The sequence below is a fragment of the Dromaius novaehollandiae genome, chromosome 7 (genome assembly GCF_036370855.1).
Source record: "Dromaius novaehollandiae isolate bDroNov1 chromosome 7, bDroNov1.hap1, whole genome shotgun sequence".
Taxonomy (NCBI): domain Eukaryota; kingdom Metazoa; phylum Chordata; class Aves; order Casuariiformes; family Dromaiidae; genus Dromaius; species Dromaius novaehollandiae.
Genome location: NC_088104.1, coordinates 43,567,315 through 43,581,037, shown reverse-complemented (window position 1 = coordinate 43,581,037; position 13,723 = coordinate 43,567,315). Strand labels below are relative to the sequence as shown.

The 13,723-nt window shown below is 41.5% G+C and overlaps 1 protein-coding gene across 4 annotated transcripts in view; it reads left to right on the top strand.

The window, feature by feature from the left end:
* AGAP1 (ArfGAP with GTPase domain, ankyrin repeat and PH domain 1) overlaps window positions 1–13,723 on the top strand; it is a 394,511-nt gene that overhangs the window by 147,248 nt on the left and 233,540 nt on the right. For all 4 annotated transcript variants that reach the window (XM_026104675.2, XM_026104674.2, XM_064515404.1 and 1 more), the window contains exons 4-5: window positions 7,892–7,977; window positions 11,962–12,103. In XM_026104675.2, the coding sequence (XP_025960460.1) occupies window positions 7,892–7,977; window positions 11,962–12,103 (228 nt within the window). The remainder of the gene's footprint in view (window positions 1–7,891; window positions 7,978–11,961; window positions 12,104–13,723) is intronic.

Here is a 13,723-nt window from a genome sequence, read left to right as displayed (position 1 = left end):
GCAGATGACAGTGGGGATAACGGGACGAGCTGCCCCTGTGGCTGTGGGAATCGGCAGCTGCCGCTCTGCGGTGCCAGGGGTTTGCCGTCCGGTCTCTGTAGCTGTCTGTTCCCGCTGAGGTGAAGAACTTCGCCTTTGTCCCTCTAAGATGTCCTCTGTTTTTTCCACACTGTCTTTCTCATTTGTTAAGGTCATGTGCAAATACAATCCAATTTTCTGATGTAATTGCAGTCCCTCCTGCTTCATTATCTACTGATTTAATGGCCTGTTCCTTCCATATTCCAGGTTATTAATAAAATACTTGCACGAGGCTTGAAAGTCCTGCAGAAACTTGCTTTGGTATCATACCTTTTTATGACGACTCATTTGATGAGTACTGAGCGTGGGTTTTCTCTACTTTTGCACTCACATTACAGTAGTTTCACTAAGACGGTGCTTCTCTAATTGCCTTGCAAGCAACGGTCTACTGACAGTCAAAGCTTTATAGTGAAAATGCAACTTGTACCGCTCCTCTCCGAGTCTCTCTCCATGTAATGAAAAAAACTGTCATGGACATTTTCCCTGCGCCCAAATTTCTAATACTGCATTTGTCTGTAGTAAAATCTGGTTGGCTCAAATGAATGCCCTTCCCAGGTTGGTGTGCGAAGCACTGCTGCTTCTGTGTTTTCACCCTATGTACTGGCAACTGTTTAAATTTAATGGAAGCAGTTGTTTATGCTTCCTTCTAGTTAGCTGGTGTTTAGGCAACAGTGTGTTGCAGCAGGATTTCACCCTGTCAGATGGCTGTTCCTCACTTGGTTTATTTGCAGTCCCATTTAAGCAGTTTAGGACTGCACTGACTTATTTTAAAATTTTATATAATTTTGGAATGAGACCAGTACCTTTGCAGAAATGCCATTCAGCATAACTGTCTCTAACTCTTCATCCTCAAGATAACCCCCCCCTCCCATTTTTTAATCTAACACAATTACTTATGTTATAATCAGTTTTTAAGAAAATGGAATGTTATCATCCAAAACGCGGTCTCTGGTTCTGTGTAACTTGAGTTTTTCTGAAGTGTAAGCTATATCTTCCTGAATGCTGAAGTGTTTAGAAAAGCACCACCAGGTTTTGTGGACCCATCAGATCTGGCCTTCTGTAGAAGTACTGCAGGTACTTCAATGAACGTGTATGAAAATTAAATTGTTAGGTGTCACTGTAGCTTGCAACTGCTACTGGAGCTCCAACAATAAGGACCTGTAAGCTTTCTTTCATGGCATTACGAGAAGATATATTAGTGCTTCCTTGACAGCTGTTCTATGCATTAATTGCATAACTGTAAGTTTATCTATGTAATATAATAATGTTTTGTGCCTGATAAGCCTTGCTTTGATTGCAGTAGTATGCAAAATGCGATAAGGATCATCAATAGAGGTTAGATATATCTGCATGTGCTTTGTTACCCGTTTAAGAAGTAGCTAGCTCGGGGGGGTTAGAAACAAATGCTTCCGTCTGAATTGCCTCCGCTCACCTTTCTCTGCAGCATGGTGAGAGATGAGGAGCTCAGCAGCAACTGTTTTGGGCCAAAATCTCTGCTTTGATTACTGTGTGTTGTGGGGGGGGGGGGGGGGGGGGGGAAATTCTGGTGTAGATGTGTGTGCTGCTTGGTCACTTGTCACTTCAAGGAGAACTCTACCAGCTCATAACTCCCTCCATGCCTTTTCTGAAGTGTATATTAAACCTACCTGTCAGAAGCAGGTGATGGGTTTTGAACAGCTCAGTCTAGGCTTGCAGTGCTTTCTTCCCGTGTGCTTTGGGAAGGTGGTGCAGTTAACTGCTTGTGGTCATAGCTCTGTGTGAGAGTGGTGGTGGTTCCCCAATCTCTGCTCTGCGTGGTTATACGCTCAACCTAGCGTAACCACATTTGGTTTCTTAAATAGTGTTTAGTACAATCTTTGGCACTAAATAAATACCTAGAAGTTAATCTTACATGTGGCTGAATAGTAGTTTGTAAGATCTTCTCAGCTGCTACTACCAAAATGAACTGACGCCAAGCACTGAGCACAGCCATCTTAATATTGTGAAAATTCATTGTTAATGCTTCTTGTATAATATTACAACTTACATGCTGAGAGAAACGTTCTTTTTCTAAGAGATCCTTGAAATTGTTATTTTTATTTTAATAAAATCAAGTAATGTTGAGGTACAACATTAGCATTGGTTTACTGGACTGTTGCAGTCCTTCTTTAGTGCTTCATTTTAGTTGCAGAGGGTTTTGTGAGCATTTGTCTTTCCTGAATTTGACAAATGACTTTCATATATCTGGTCCCAAGATATGTGTATGAGCTAAGCGAATAAATGATTTCTTAATGTGCTTCCCTGAAGAGGAGCCCAGATTCTTGGCAATTCCTTATATTTAACAAAACAACCAAAAAAACCACGTATGAGGGAATCTCCATTTGTAAGACTACTAACCACGGCTGTCAAAATTCGCATGTCATTGGGAATCCAAAATAGAGGCTTTTATGGCTGTTTATCTTATCTTCCTTCTTTCCTGTGATGTCCCACTCCTTCCTCCCCTGCCCCATAGTCGTGGTAGATGTTCAGCTGCTGCACGTATTTGTCATATGGCCAACCCCCCAAACTTATCTTTCTCATATGGCCAAATAACTTCATCCCTGTGGCAATTTCCTTGAATAAAGATTCTGGCAAATGAAGTTGAGCCTGGGGACACAGTATGAAAATCAGCAGTTGCTTCAATGAGCAATTACTCAGTGAAACAGTTATCAGCTAGAGGAAGAGGCGTCCAGGCTTTCATAACTAGGTAATTCCGCAGAGGAAGGTTTTCATCTGTGTAACAAAAGATTCACAATATAGAGCATCTTTGACTAAAAATGTGTGAGAAGTCTAAAACCTGGATCCGTCTCCACTGAAGGACTATTTCTTATTGCTGCTGATCCAAGGTGCTGGCCCTTGCAGGATGCCGTGCATAGAAATGAGATTATCAAGCTTTTGTTGATTCCTTCAGCCTGGTGTCCTGATTTGTGCTCGGGCTTAAGCCATGCTTGCTAAATCGCTAGTGCATGAAATTTAGTTAGCTTCATATCAGTCAAAGCTATATTTTCATCTGGAGCATTTTCAGTAGGAATCTGGCCAAATGCCCATAACAGACTGTGTTTGGGTGTTTTTGTGTTGCATCATGAGCACTTCTCTACCTTCTGGTAGGTATTGTGTGTAATTCATACAGCAATAATATTTGCCTGCTTATGTGAAATCGTGTGCATGTCTGAAAATGGGTCTGAATGGGAAACAGAGAATCATGTCTTGCAGCAATTTTTAAGTGTAGAATTTTAGACGGGGAAAAACCCCACATACTAAAATCCTTCCAAATCAAAGCTCTCATGCAGCTTCAAGAATTTCTTCTCGTGAAACTGCTGTGTTTGATGACACCGTTTTCCAGCTGCACTTGTCTGGCTGTAGAGAGTTACTTGGGATATGCAGCGGTGTATCTTCTCCATAGTTACAAATGTGGGATTGACGTTGCAAGTAAATATAGTTCAGCTGTTGATTGCACGTCTTGCACTCCAGCATCTTTGTGCTGTGACATGCCTCTTAGGATGTAGCAGGAGTGATCATCCTGCCCTTCAGAGCTGCGGGCCAGTCTGCCAGTCTTCTTTATTTCAACAACCTCTTTTGGCAGGTACACAGGGGAGTTGGAAAATTCCCTCATTAAAAAGCTGCGTGTGTCAAAACACTGATGTGACTAGAACAAAGCTAGCTGCCTCCCTTGGGACTGCTCGCTGTGGTTTGGAGCTCTCTCTTTAAATTAAGAAGGTCATTTCTTTGCTTTCCGTGCCTTCAGCTTAGCTGGTACCTTGTGACTCCATCATAAATACAGATACTTATAAAAAAAAATACAGTGGTCTTCTGGGAGTCTTCTTGACTTGTAGTGGTGGTGAAGTGTTCAGACCTGCTGATCTGTCAACTTTTTCTTTCCTTATGGCCCTGTGATGTTTTACAAATTCCAAAGGTGCATTTTTGCAGAAATCACTGGTGCAGTGCTGTCTTAGAGCCACGCTGAATTAGCTGCCATTGCATTGCTGTTACTTTCCTGGCATGAGAATGGGTCGTGTCAGGGCTTGTCAAGTCAAAGGCAGAGTTATTCTGTCGTCTGCATTAAGAATCTTATGACCATAGATGTCTGCAGGACAGTCACATGGCTTTGATTTCATGTGCTGGCAGTATTCTTCACTTTTTTTTGCTGCGTAAACGCTTGATATTGGGGTAGATTTTTTTTAATGCATGTCTCCCGTGTAGTATCTGATATGATGATCTGCTCAAGATGAAGGCTCTTTAATGTTGCAGTAACACAAATTAATAGGGATGCCTCTTGCTTTGATCTCAAATTTGCATAAACAATTTCTTAAATAGGAGATGAGGGTGAATCTGCTGTTACATTTCAAGATGTGCGAATCTTTTTTTTTCAAGTGCTTACATTGGCTGGAAATCTAGGGCACCTTTTCAAACACTTTGATTTTTGGGGGTTATCAGATTTCAGCTACTTAATCATGAAATACCTAAACCCAAGCAACAACAAAAAAAACTTGAGAGCGTGTGGGTGTTTTTTGTTTTGGTTTTTTTGCAGATCCTCTTTTCTTATTTATATGAATACTTTCTTCTGGAAAGGGAGAAAAGACACCAAGTGTTTTTGAGATGACATTTTCTTAAGAATTGAGCTGGAGTGTGTTAGTTTGTAGTGTCTCTCCCATTGCAGACGAGTATCTTTTTGACTGGTTGAAGGGGGAGTAAGGTGGGGGAGATGTTTCTAATAAAATTTGCTTTTAATAGGTCCCTCTTTTTCTATTCACTTGGGAACTCACTGAAAAGTTTGAACGCATCTGATCCACTGACAGTCGCTACGGATAGGGTCAGATATCCACCACGTGATGCTGAACTATTATTGGCTTTCTTTGCACGTAGAAGAAATCCAGAAGCTTAGTTTTTCTTGCCCTTTGAGCTAAGAATATAAAACAAAAATTGTGGCAGATGACTTCAGAGGAGCAGAACTATCAAGGACATCTCTTCTCTAGTAAATCCAGGCTGGTATGGCATTCAAAAGTAGGCTATATAAGCTGAGAGAAGAGAAAAAAACTAATTAGGAGAAGTTGAGGCATTTATATAAATGATTTTTCTCTGTTCGGATGTTTGTGTGGGAAGGATATTTGTCACGGTGTACTTGCAGCAGCATTTAAGTGCAAGGGTAAAATGTTGAGCAGTAGGAAGGAACCCCTGAAAACTAATGCATATACCAGGTAACGGGCATACTTGGCTTTAGGGGAAAGCAGTCACTTTGATGGGTTTAAATTTAATGTATGCTTGTTGACTGCAGTACTGCTCTTCCAACGTGACAGACCTTGGAGAAGTGGTGCAATATGTTAAGATTTAAATTTAATACTGGAAATAAAAATACATTATCATTGTACTGAATTCAAGGTGCAGCATTTTTAGGGGAAGGCAAGGAACAGGTATGCAAGCTGGTTGCTTCATGTGGATGCATATAGGAAGAGAGCTGCTGGATAACTTTATACTGTATTTGTTAAATATAGTACATCTCTCAGAGCTACTTCCTCAAAAATAAATGTTTTGATGCGTTAGCGACCTTGAAGTGTCTCTCAAATCTCATATCACTGCTCACATTTGTGATCTCTGTGTGTCTGTGTGTATATATATATATATATATATTATTATTACAGTCATGGGTATTTTTCCAGTTCTCTGCTTAAGCTTTTTAATTTGTCTTATCTGTAACTTTTTACGCCTCTGAGGACTGAGTATGAAGATGCAGTGAGATTTGAAAGGCATCCTATTGACGAGGGGGAAAAATGGGATGGTTCTCAAATATGTTTTCAGTTCATGATATTTTATAAATAGATATGTGAACTTCCAGTGCTCAAAAAAGGAAGTGGGAAATGGCAATTATGCAGAATTTTCATTCTTCAATTCAGGGAAAAAAAAAAAAAAAGAATAAATCCTGCATTTCCATTGTTACTTAAAGCTTCATGTGTGTCCCTGGAGGGCTATGTATTAAGTAATTAGTTTTATTCAATACTTCATTATGAAGCAGATACAAGTAATTGACAGAGTTATTCTATAAGAATAGAAATGATTATATGGCTCATAGAAATTCAGTTTCTGAGAGCTAAGGCTAGTTTCCTTTCAAAGGCTTATGTTTTTTGATCTTTTCAAGTTCACCATAAATATTAATTTCCCACTTATCTTGGAAGCCCAAATGAAATCCAGTTGTTGACCGTGATGATGAAATGTCTGTAAATATGTGCTCTCCTAATTCTGTACAACAAAATGGCAAAAAATGCAGCAATCTGTTAACTGCTCCCTGTTTGGTGCCCTATAGCCATTCACAATAGGGTAAATTAGAAAAGAAAAAAAGAAAACCTGTTCTGATGTCTCACGTTAATCATGAAATGCATTTAAGCATTCTTACGTATTGCGTAGAGCCAAAGTGTTGAGTAATCTTGATTTGAAACCCACTGTGGTGCCTGGGCTAGGGAAATGGGGGAGGCCTAAGCCTGTTTGGTGTTTCCCTAAAGGTTAGTAATTGTGGGGTGACTGAGGGCACTCTTACCCTGCATGTGTGGACTTACTGCCTAAAGAGCTGCTTGGTGGGACCGAGAATTGCCCGTTCCCCTGTGAAGTGTTTAAGTGTATTGATTTTGATAGTACGGCAAGTGTTGAAGTAAGCGTGGTTGGGAAATTGGATTGAAACAAAACTGAAAATAATTCAAGTTTAAAAAAAATACTTTAAATTTAATGTTAGTTAATAGATATGTTTTATCTTAGCCTGGAAAATTCATGTGGGAGCTAACGGGAGAGTGAGAGGCGTGGAGGCCTGAGGGCTGTCATGGCTTAGTGGCTAAGATAAGGACGCTTTCACTTCCAGCAGAGGAGTATAAATCCAGCCCAAAGACTTGAGCAAGCCAAGTTCAGTAATCCTGGTTTAGGCTCAGTCATACCAGAAACCCTCAATGTGATTTGGTCATTATCTGAAGGCAGTCATGAGAAACAGCATGGTGCCTGCAATGCCCCAAACGCGGAGGAGAGTAACCCCTGCCCTACCCTTGGGTCGTGCCACTGTTCGGACAGCAGAAGGAAAACCGTGCATCTGCGGGGCCCCTTCTGGTTCCTTGAGTGTTTTGGTCTGCACAAGCACTGAATAGTCTCCATCTCCCTAAAACAAAAGGCTCAGGACTAGAATCTGGATCAAGGCTTGATTCTGCTCTTTTTGTCTAGCTTTCCAAAACAGGTCTTTAATTCACCCTGCTAGCAAGTGGTACAACATTCCTTAGTAGATCAATGCCTCTCTACAGAGGTACCACCATGTAGTTTTTCTGTCTAACATGTGTCTAGTATTTCCCCTAACTGTGATTTGTGAATCTAGAAGTACCATTTTCATAACATTATGTGTGTACTGTAAGAACTGGGCTTCTCTTGAGGAAAAGCTAAGTCATGGAAGAAATCTGTTTTCGTTCCAGCCCATGGTGTTTCTATTGTATGCAACTGTCCCATGTTAGCATTTTTTGAGATGCTTTCTCATCGTTACCCAAAACAACGAAGACTGTCTTTAAATGTATATATCAAAACCAAGTACATATAACATGGGAATTAACATTTGTAATGCAGTTGGCTTTTTTCATTTTTCCATTATTGGTCTGAAAATATTTGGCTCAGCTTTTCTTTTACTAATTCCTATGCTAGAGCATAAGAGCTTATCTTACATTCACAGTATTTTGTGCATGTGTGGAAAAGACTGCTTTTCTTTTTCCCCAAGCGAAGCCTTTTTCTATTTTGTGTTTTGTACCTTTTCTCTCCTGTAATGAGTTACTTTGTGTGACAGGTGGGAGATTCAAGAAAGAGATAGTAGTTGACGGACAAAGCTATCTGCTGCTGATTAGAGATGAAGGGGGCCCTCCAGAGGCACAGGTGAGCATTGCACATGGAGCTTTACCAGGCTGAAAATAACCTTTCCATTTTTCTCATGTACCTGAATCTTCCTTTAAAGACAACTTGCTTTGTTCTGTTCTTTCCTTGGTCCTGCTCTTCTTCCAGCTGGTAATATATATGTTTCCCTCAGGTGAGAAGTGTTCTGTTTAGAAAATGCTTATGGTTTCAATTACAATGCAAAGTAAGTAGTAAAGATATAAGGCTATCTTATAGTGAATGCCTAATTTCTGGGCCAGAAGCTGCTTCCAGAGACAAGAAAATTGCATGTTGCGGACTTATTTCTTTTGAGTTAGAATGTCGAAGCCCTGGAGCAGTAGATAAATGCAGAGTGACATACGCACTTGTGTACAGATCTGTATTCCTTTTTCCGTATTGCTTCCCTCTTCTCCTTCCTGTGGCATCGTAGGACTCGACTTTCCAAGCGGCGGTTCGGCACCGCTGAAGTGGTCTGTGTAGCGCATAGTGCCGCTTCGTCTCCTCGGAGGAGGCTCCTCTGCTGTACGCAGGATTAGCCTTGGAGAAGACACTTGTGCTTTTTTTGTTTGTGTTTTTAAACTGTTTCCTTATTTCGAGTGATGCCAAGTGAAGCATTTGCCTACGTGGTTCTTAAATCACTGAAGATCCCGCCAACCTGCCTGCCAGCAGCATCCTCGTCCTCAGCCATCCTCTTTGTTTGCCCTCGACCTTCTCTTACCTGGGCATTAGCGAGGTCTCTCAAGCGCGTGTCCCACCGCTGGCCTTGCCTCGCTTAGCGGCGGAGCGGCTTCCAAAAAATCCAGCAGCGGGACCTGCGCCGCTGCCAAGCAGCTGAGCGGGAGAGGTGCCAGCGGCAGCAGCTTGTGCTTCGGGGCTCCGCTCGTGCTCGCTGGCTGCAGGAGGCCTCGAGCGTGGGGGAAGGTGGCGGGACGAAGGCGGAGAGAAAAGAGGTAGAGGAAACGGAGACCCGGAGCGACATCCTGGAAGGAAGGAAAAACCAAAACAAAAGCTTAGTGTGGCTGACACATCTGCAGCCGTGTGAGGCAGGGGCTTAAATGAACTGTACTGTTTTCGGCTGTGAACAATTTGGCTGAAGTACACGGCGGTTTCCAGGCCTCAATGCTTAGAGAATATTCACTGGGGAAAAAAAAGGCCCCAAAGACTAAGGGTATATACAGAAATCTAAACATTTTTGTACCTAAAGAATTGGTTTTCTTGCAGAGTTCACTTGAACTAACTGCAGACACAAAATTTGTTGTCTTTGGTGCATTTTAGGTAAACTTGAGGTTTTCGATTACCTCCGATTACTGTTGCTGAGTTTGTTCTTCAGCAAATAACAAGCACGGCAAGGCTTTTAAGGGGTTTTCCATTAGTGCTGCTTCGCTTTTCAGAAGAGATGTTTCCCATTTAAGTTCTCTTCAGATTTGTTTGGTGTAATTTCAAATTCTGAGTATTTTAGAAATTTTTTTTTGGGTATTAATTCCTGGAATAAAAAATTTACTCCTGCATTCATGACCATTCATAACTGTGTAATGAAAAGGAGACGTTATCTGAGGAAAAACGTGCACCTGACACTGTTTTACGGCATAGAAAGGGTTAATTATTTTTAGCCTTAAGTTTCTGCTTTGCTGCAACATTATTGTATTTCTTTTTTTTTGTGGAGAATTGGAAGAGGGGTAAGACTTCAGTAAGTACCAAGGTGAACCACAGTCCTTCTAACCCGCAGTGGCGTGGGGGCTGAGAGCATCCCCAGATGGTGGCTTCCACGCTGGAGCACGAGGAAGGCTGCAGCTGAGGGTTCAGCTTGCTCCTCCTTTCCCCGACAGCAAGCAAACTCACCGCAAGACTCGCTTTTTGGATCGGTCATCTTTCTCATCCAATATAAGATTGTTCTAAGATGAAAATATGTAAAGAATTTGAAAATAGCTCATTTAGAGGAATGGGAGTGTAGTGAAATGCACAGGCCGACACCACGTTTCACTCTTGTCCCATGCCAAGTTTGCAAATATTGATAATTTATTTTGCACATTGGGTTCGATGTTAGCTTTTGCTGTCATCTGTTACAAGTGCAGTGTCCTCCCACTGGAAAGCCCAATTAACGTAGCAACTGAACTACACAGAGCTGCCACAAGCTATTTCTTGAAATTTAGAGCTTTTGTTTATAGCTTGGCTTTATTTGGATTAATCTTGGAGGGAAAAAATAGATCCAATCACAGTTGTAAGACTGAAGATGGATGGTCTGCGAAACTGAGCAATCTTTTTTGCCTCGAGCTGTTGCCTGCACAATAAACCTTGAAGTATATTAGTGTGAAATAAGGCATCCTTGCTTTTCCAGGTTGTGCCTGTTTTTCAAAAGTCCTTTAGTTTCTATTGTGACAGGTCTGGTATTTATGAAGTTTAAACTTAATTTCAGATAAGAAGAGAAATAAGAGATTATTAGAAGCATTTTGTGGCTGGAGGGTTTGCACTGAATAACCCTTCTCAGTGATTTTTTTTTTTTTAATGTTCAGTAGGAAGCTACTGCTACACACTGAAACGTATTAACTTATTCTGAAGTGACTATTAGCTTCAAGATGGATGCTTTAAGGCTCTCACTGCTGGAAGCAAGAATTTTTGGCAGAATTCAGCCGATTCTGGTCAATGTGAAAACTTAACTTAAAACCCGAGAGCAAGTCCTCACTAATGATACTACCTCCAGTAATTTTGGTTAGATCTTCTGGTTTTAATAGTTCAAATTTAATAGCATGGTTGTTGACCTTAAAATAACTATTTTGTATAAACCCAGTTCTGTCCTTACCTCCGAGGTGACTGTTCTTCTGACTGTCTTGAAAACCTCCAAGCATGTTTTGCTACTTTTACACTGTAACCGTAAGAGATGATCTGGGGTTTGGTTTAAAGTATTCAAAACACTTCATGAAATGAAGAAAAAAAACCCCTCAAAATTCATGAATATGCTCATTAATATAAATTAATAGCTAGTAGTCAGTATGGAAAATGGGCAAGAAGTAATACTAACTTCTAATTTTGAAAAAAGAGAATTTCATGATCTCGGTAACTTTGATACATGAAGAGCTTTCTAGTCATGCTGTCAGCTCTTTTTTTTTTTTTTTTTTTTCCCCCTTCACTTCGCATACGCCAGTTTGGGATGCCTTCCTAAAAGCTGAGATCTTAAGACAGTGTGAATCTACAAGCTAGTGATTAAAGTAGATTTAATACCACAAGAGCAGAAATAATGTGGTAAGAGTTGGTAGAGCTGAAGGGAGCGTTTGCAAACATAGGCTGGTCATGTTGCTAACTGTGTGTAAACTTTTTTTTTTAATTAATTTGCTTGTAGCCCATGGATTACTGGTGCCAGGGGAGAATAGCTTACTTGCACGCTGAAGGCTGAACAAGGCGTTCAGTACGGCTTGTCCAGTGAAGGTGTTTGTAAAGTGAATAACTGCAAATTTCAAATTAACACTTTTGGACATTGATCAAGATGCAAGAATGTTATTAGTCATGCTTGTAAAACCACAACCCTAATATTTGTCCTGGCATTAACAGAAACATCAGTGAGCGTGCATGTAAAGCACAAGGTGGGGAAATAGCATGGTAAACGAGGCACTCCTATGCCTAGAGATAAGTATTTTTTTAGTTCTAGCTTGTGAATACAGAAATCTGAGACTCTGGTACTTTCTGTGAATCAAAAGTCAATTTGCACTGATAGTAGTTGGGCTTATAATGTCATATATTGAAGAAGGAGAAAGAGTTGAGTGCAGGAAAACTTGTGTATCCCAGATCCTACCTGGCACCATGATGAACGTTAATTTATCATTTTTTGAACAATACACCACAACTTTTCAAGCCCTTGGTTATTATCACTAATAAAGTTTCTATAATGTTTATTTCTGTTTTCTGTCAGTGTAAGATAAGATTGCTTCTCTTTTTTCTTTTTTCAGTGTCTTTTTTTAACTGTATGCGTTTTCCATTTCTTTTTTATTCCTGCAGTTTGCCATGTGGGTGGATGCTGTTATATTTGTCTTCAGCTTGGAAGATGAAATTAGCTTCCAGACTGTTTACCACTACTACAGCCGTATGGCTAACTATCGTAACACTAGTGAAATCCCAATGGTACTGGTGGGAACCCAGGGTAAGTGCAGCCTTGATTATAGCTTTCCCTACGGGTGTACTTCCAGGACGGTACAGGGTTGGCAATGCCACGCTCCTCTCTTTTCCCCTCTTTTGCCTCAGTACTGATGCTCATCTGACCATGCCAGCTTGTGGATAAACTGGCAGGTGATCAACTGAGCTAGTTTTCTCCTGTTTTGGCTTCCTCAGTGGGCTTAAAGCAGGACCCTGGGGTTGCAAGCACTGCTTTAAAATGGAAGAGAAATGCCCGTGGGATATACCCTTGGGGTGCCGAGGGAGGATAGGACTTTGGCAATGCTGATTTAGGTTGCTTTAGTTCTTGCATCAGGTGGAAACGCAACCTGAAGTGAAGCCCCACAATTCTCCTTTGTTCCAAAACCTACTCTGAAGCAGCAGCTAGCGTCAGCTCTTCCATGGCAAAATGCAGCAAGGGCAAGTCACCAGTCATATTTCAGGTTCTTTTGCATCGGGGCCCTGTTCTGGATCTGCCCTGCCTTGTTCTGGCACAGCATCACGCTAACGTTTCGGTACGTTGCTGTGCTGCGGTTGGTTCGCTGCTTGGCCAGAAAGGAGTTGGGACAGAGGATTTCAGGCTTCCCTGCACTAACCATGTGGATGTCCTATGGTGACCTGACTAAATTTGAGGCATTTCTGCATAGCTGCAGCTTGCGGGTGTCCGTACCGTACTTTATGGAGTTTTGGAAACAGTACAGACACTCTTGTGAGTTTTTTTTTTTTTCACATGGACGCGCTGCTCCCTGAGTGTATTGCAGGGTTATTGCTCTATGTTAGAGGGAAAAGACAAATGTCGCAAGTGAGACTTCTGGAGGTTTGATTGCAGACATCTCTCTCTTTAGCATATGCCACCATTTTTAGTGCATGCCACCGGTTTTAGTGCTGATGAAGCTTTTCATTGCTTTCTCAGCTTGCTTTTTTTGTCGGCCGGGTGGACAGCGAGCGGTTTGCTGTCCGCCGCCTGCCCGCGGGACCGCGAAAGCAGCCCTGTGCCACGTGCAGCGAGGGGAAGCGTGGGGAGCATGGCAGGGGGAAGCGCAGCGGCAGGGCCTCGGGGCGGAAACAGGTGATAAAAAATGAAAAGGGAAGTGGGTAGAAAAAAAATCCTAGGATAGCAGAAACTGCAGCCAAAAGCAGAAATGAGCTGCTTTAAAGGGCTGCACTGTCAACTTAAAACTGCACTTAAAAGATGAGGGGAAAACATCTCCCTGAGGTGTGTTTACTTCTGCATTTACATCACTTTGGGTTATGGTTTTCCATTTCACTCCGTTTATTGATAGAAATGAGTTTGGCTTCCCAAGTTCACTTTCTGTTGCAGTGCTGATGCAAAGAGAATTTTTTTTTTAATGTGACCAAGAATGGAAATTTTTCCAATTTTGGGAGTTACCATCCGAAGAAAATACAGCTTTCAGCTTTGTGATTTTATCGACTGTCAAACGGCATAATGTGCTACCACGAAGTTTACTTGCTGCTTGTTTAACTTTTTAGTTTAAATGGTATTTTTGGAAATGATCTGTGAAACAGCCTCCCAAAACGTTAGCGCTTGCCTTGATGCCTCTAGGTGCGTGCTTTCCGAAACGCGTCGTGGGAGATGAAGCGGGGAGCG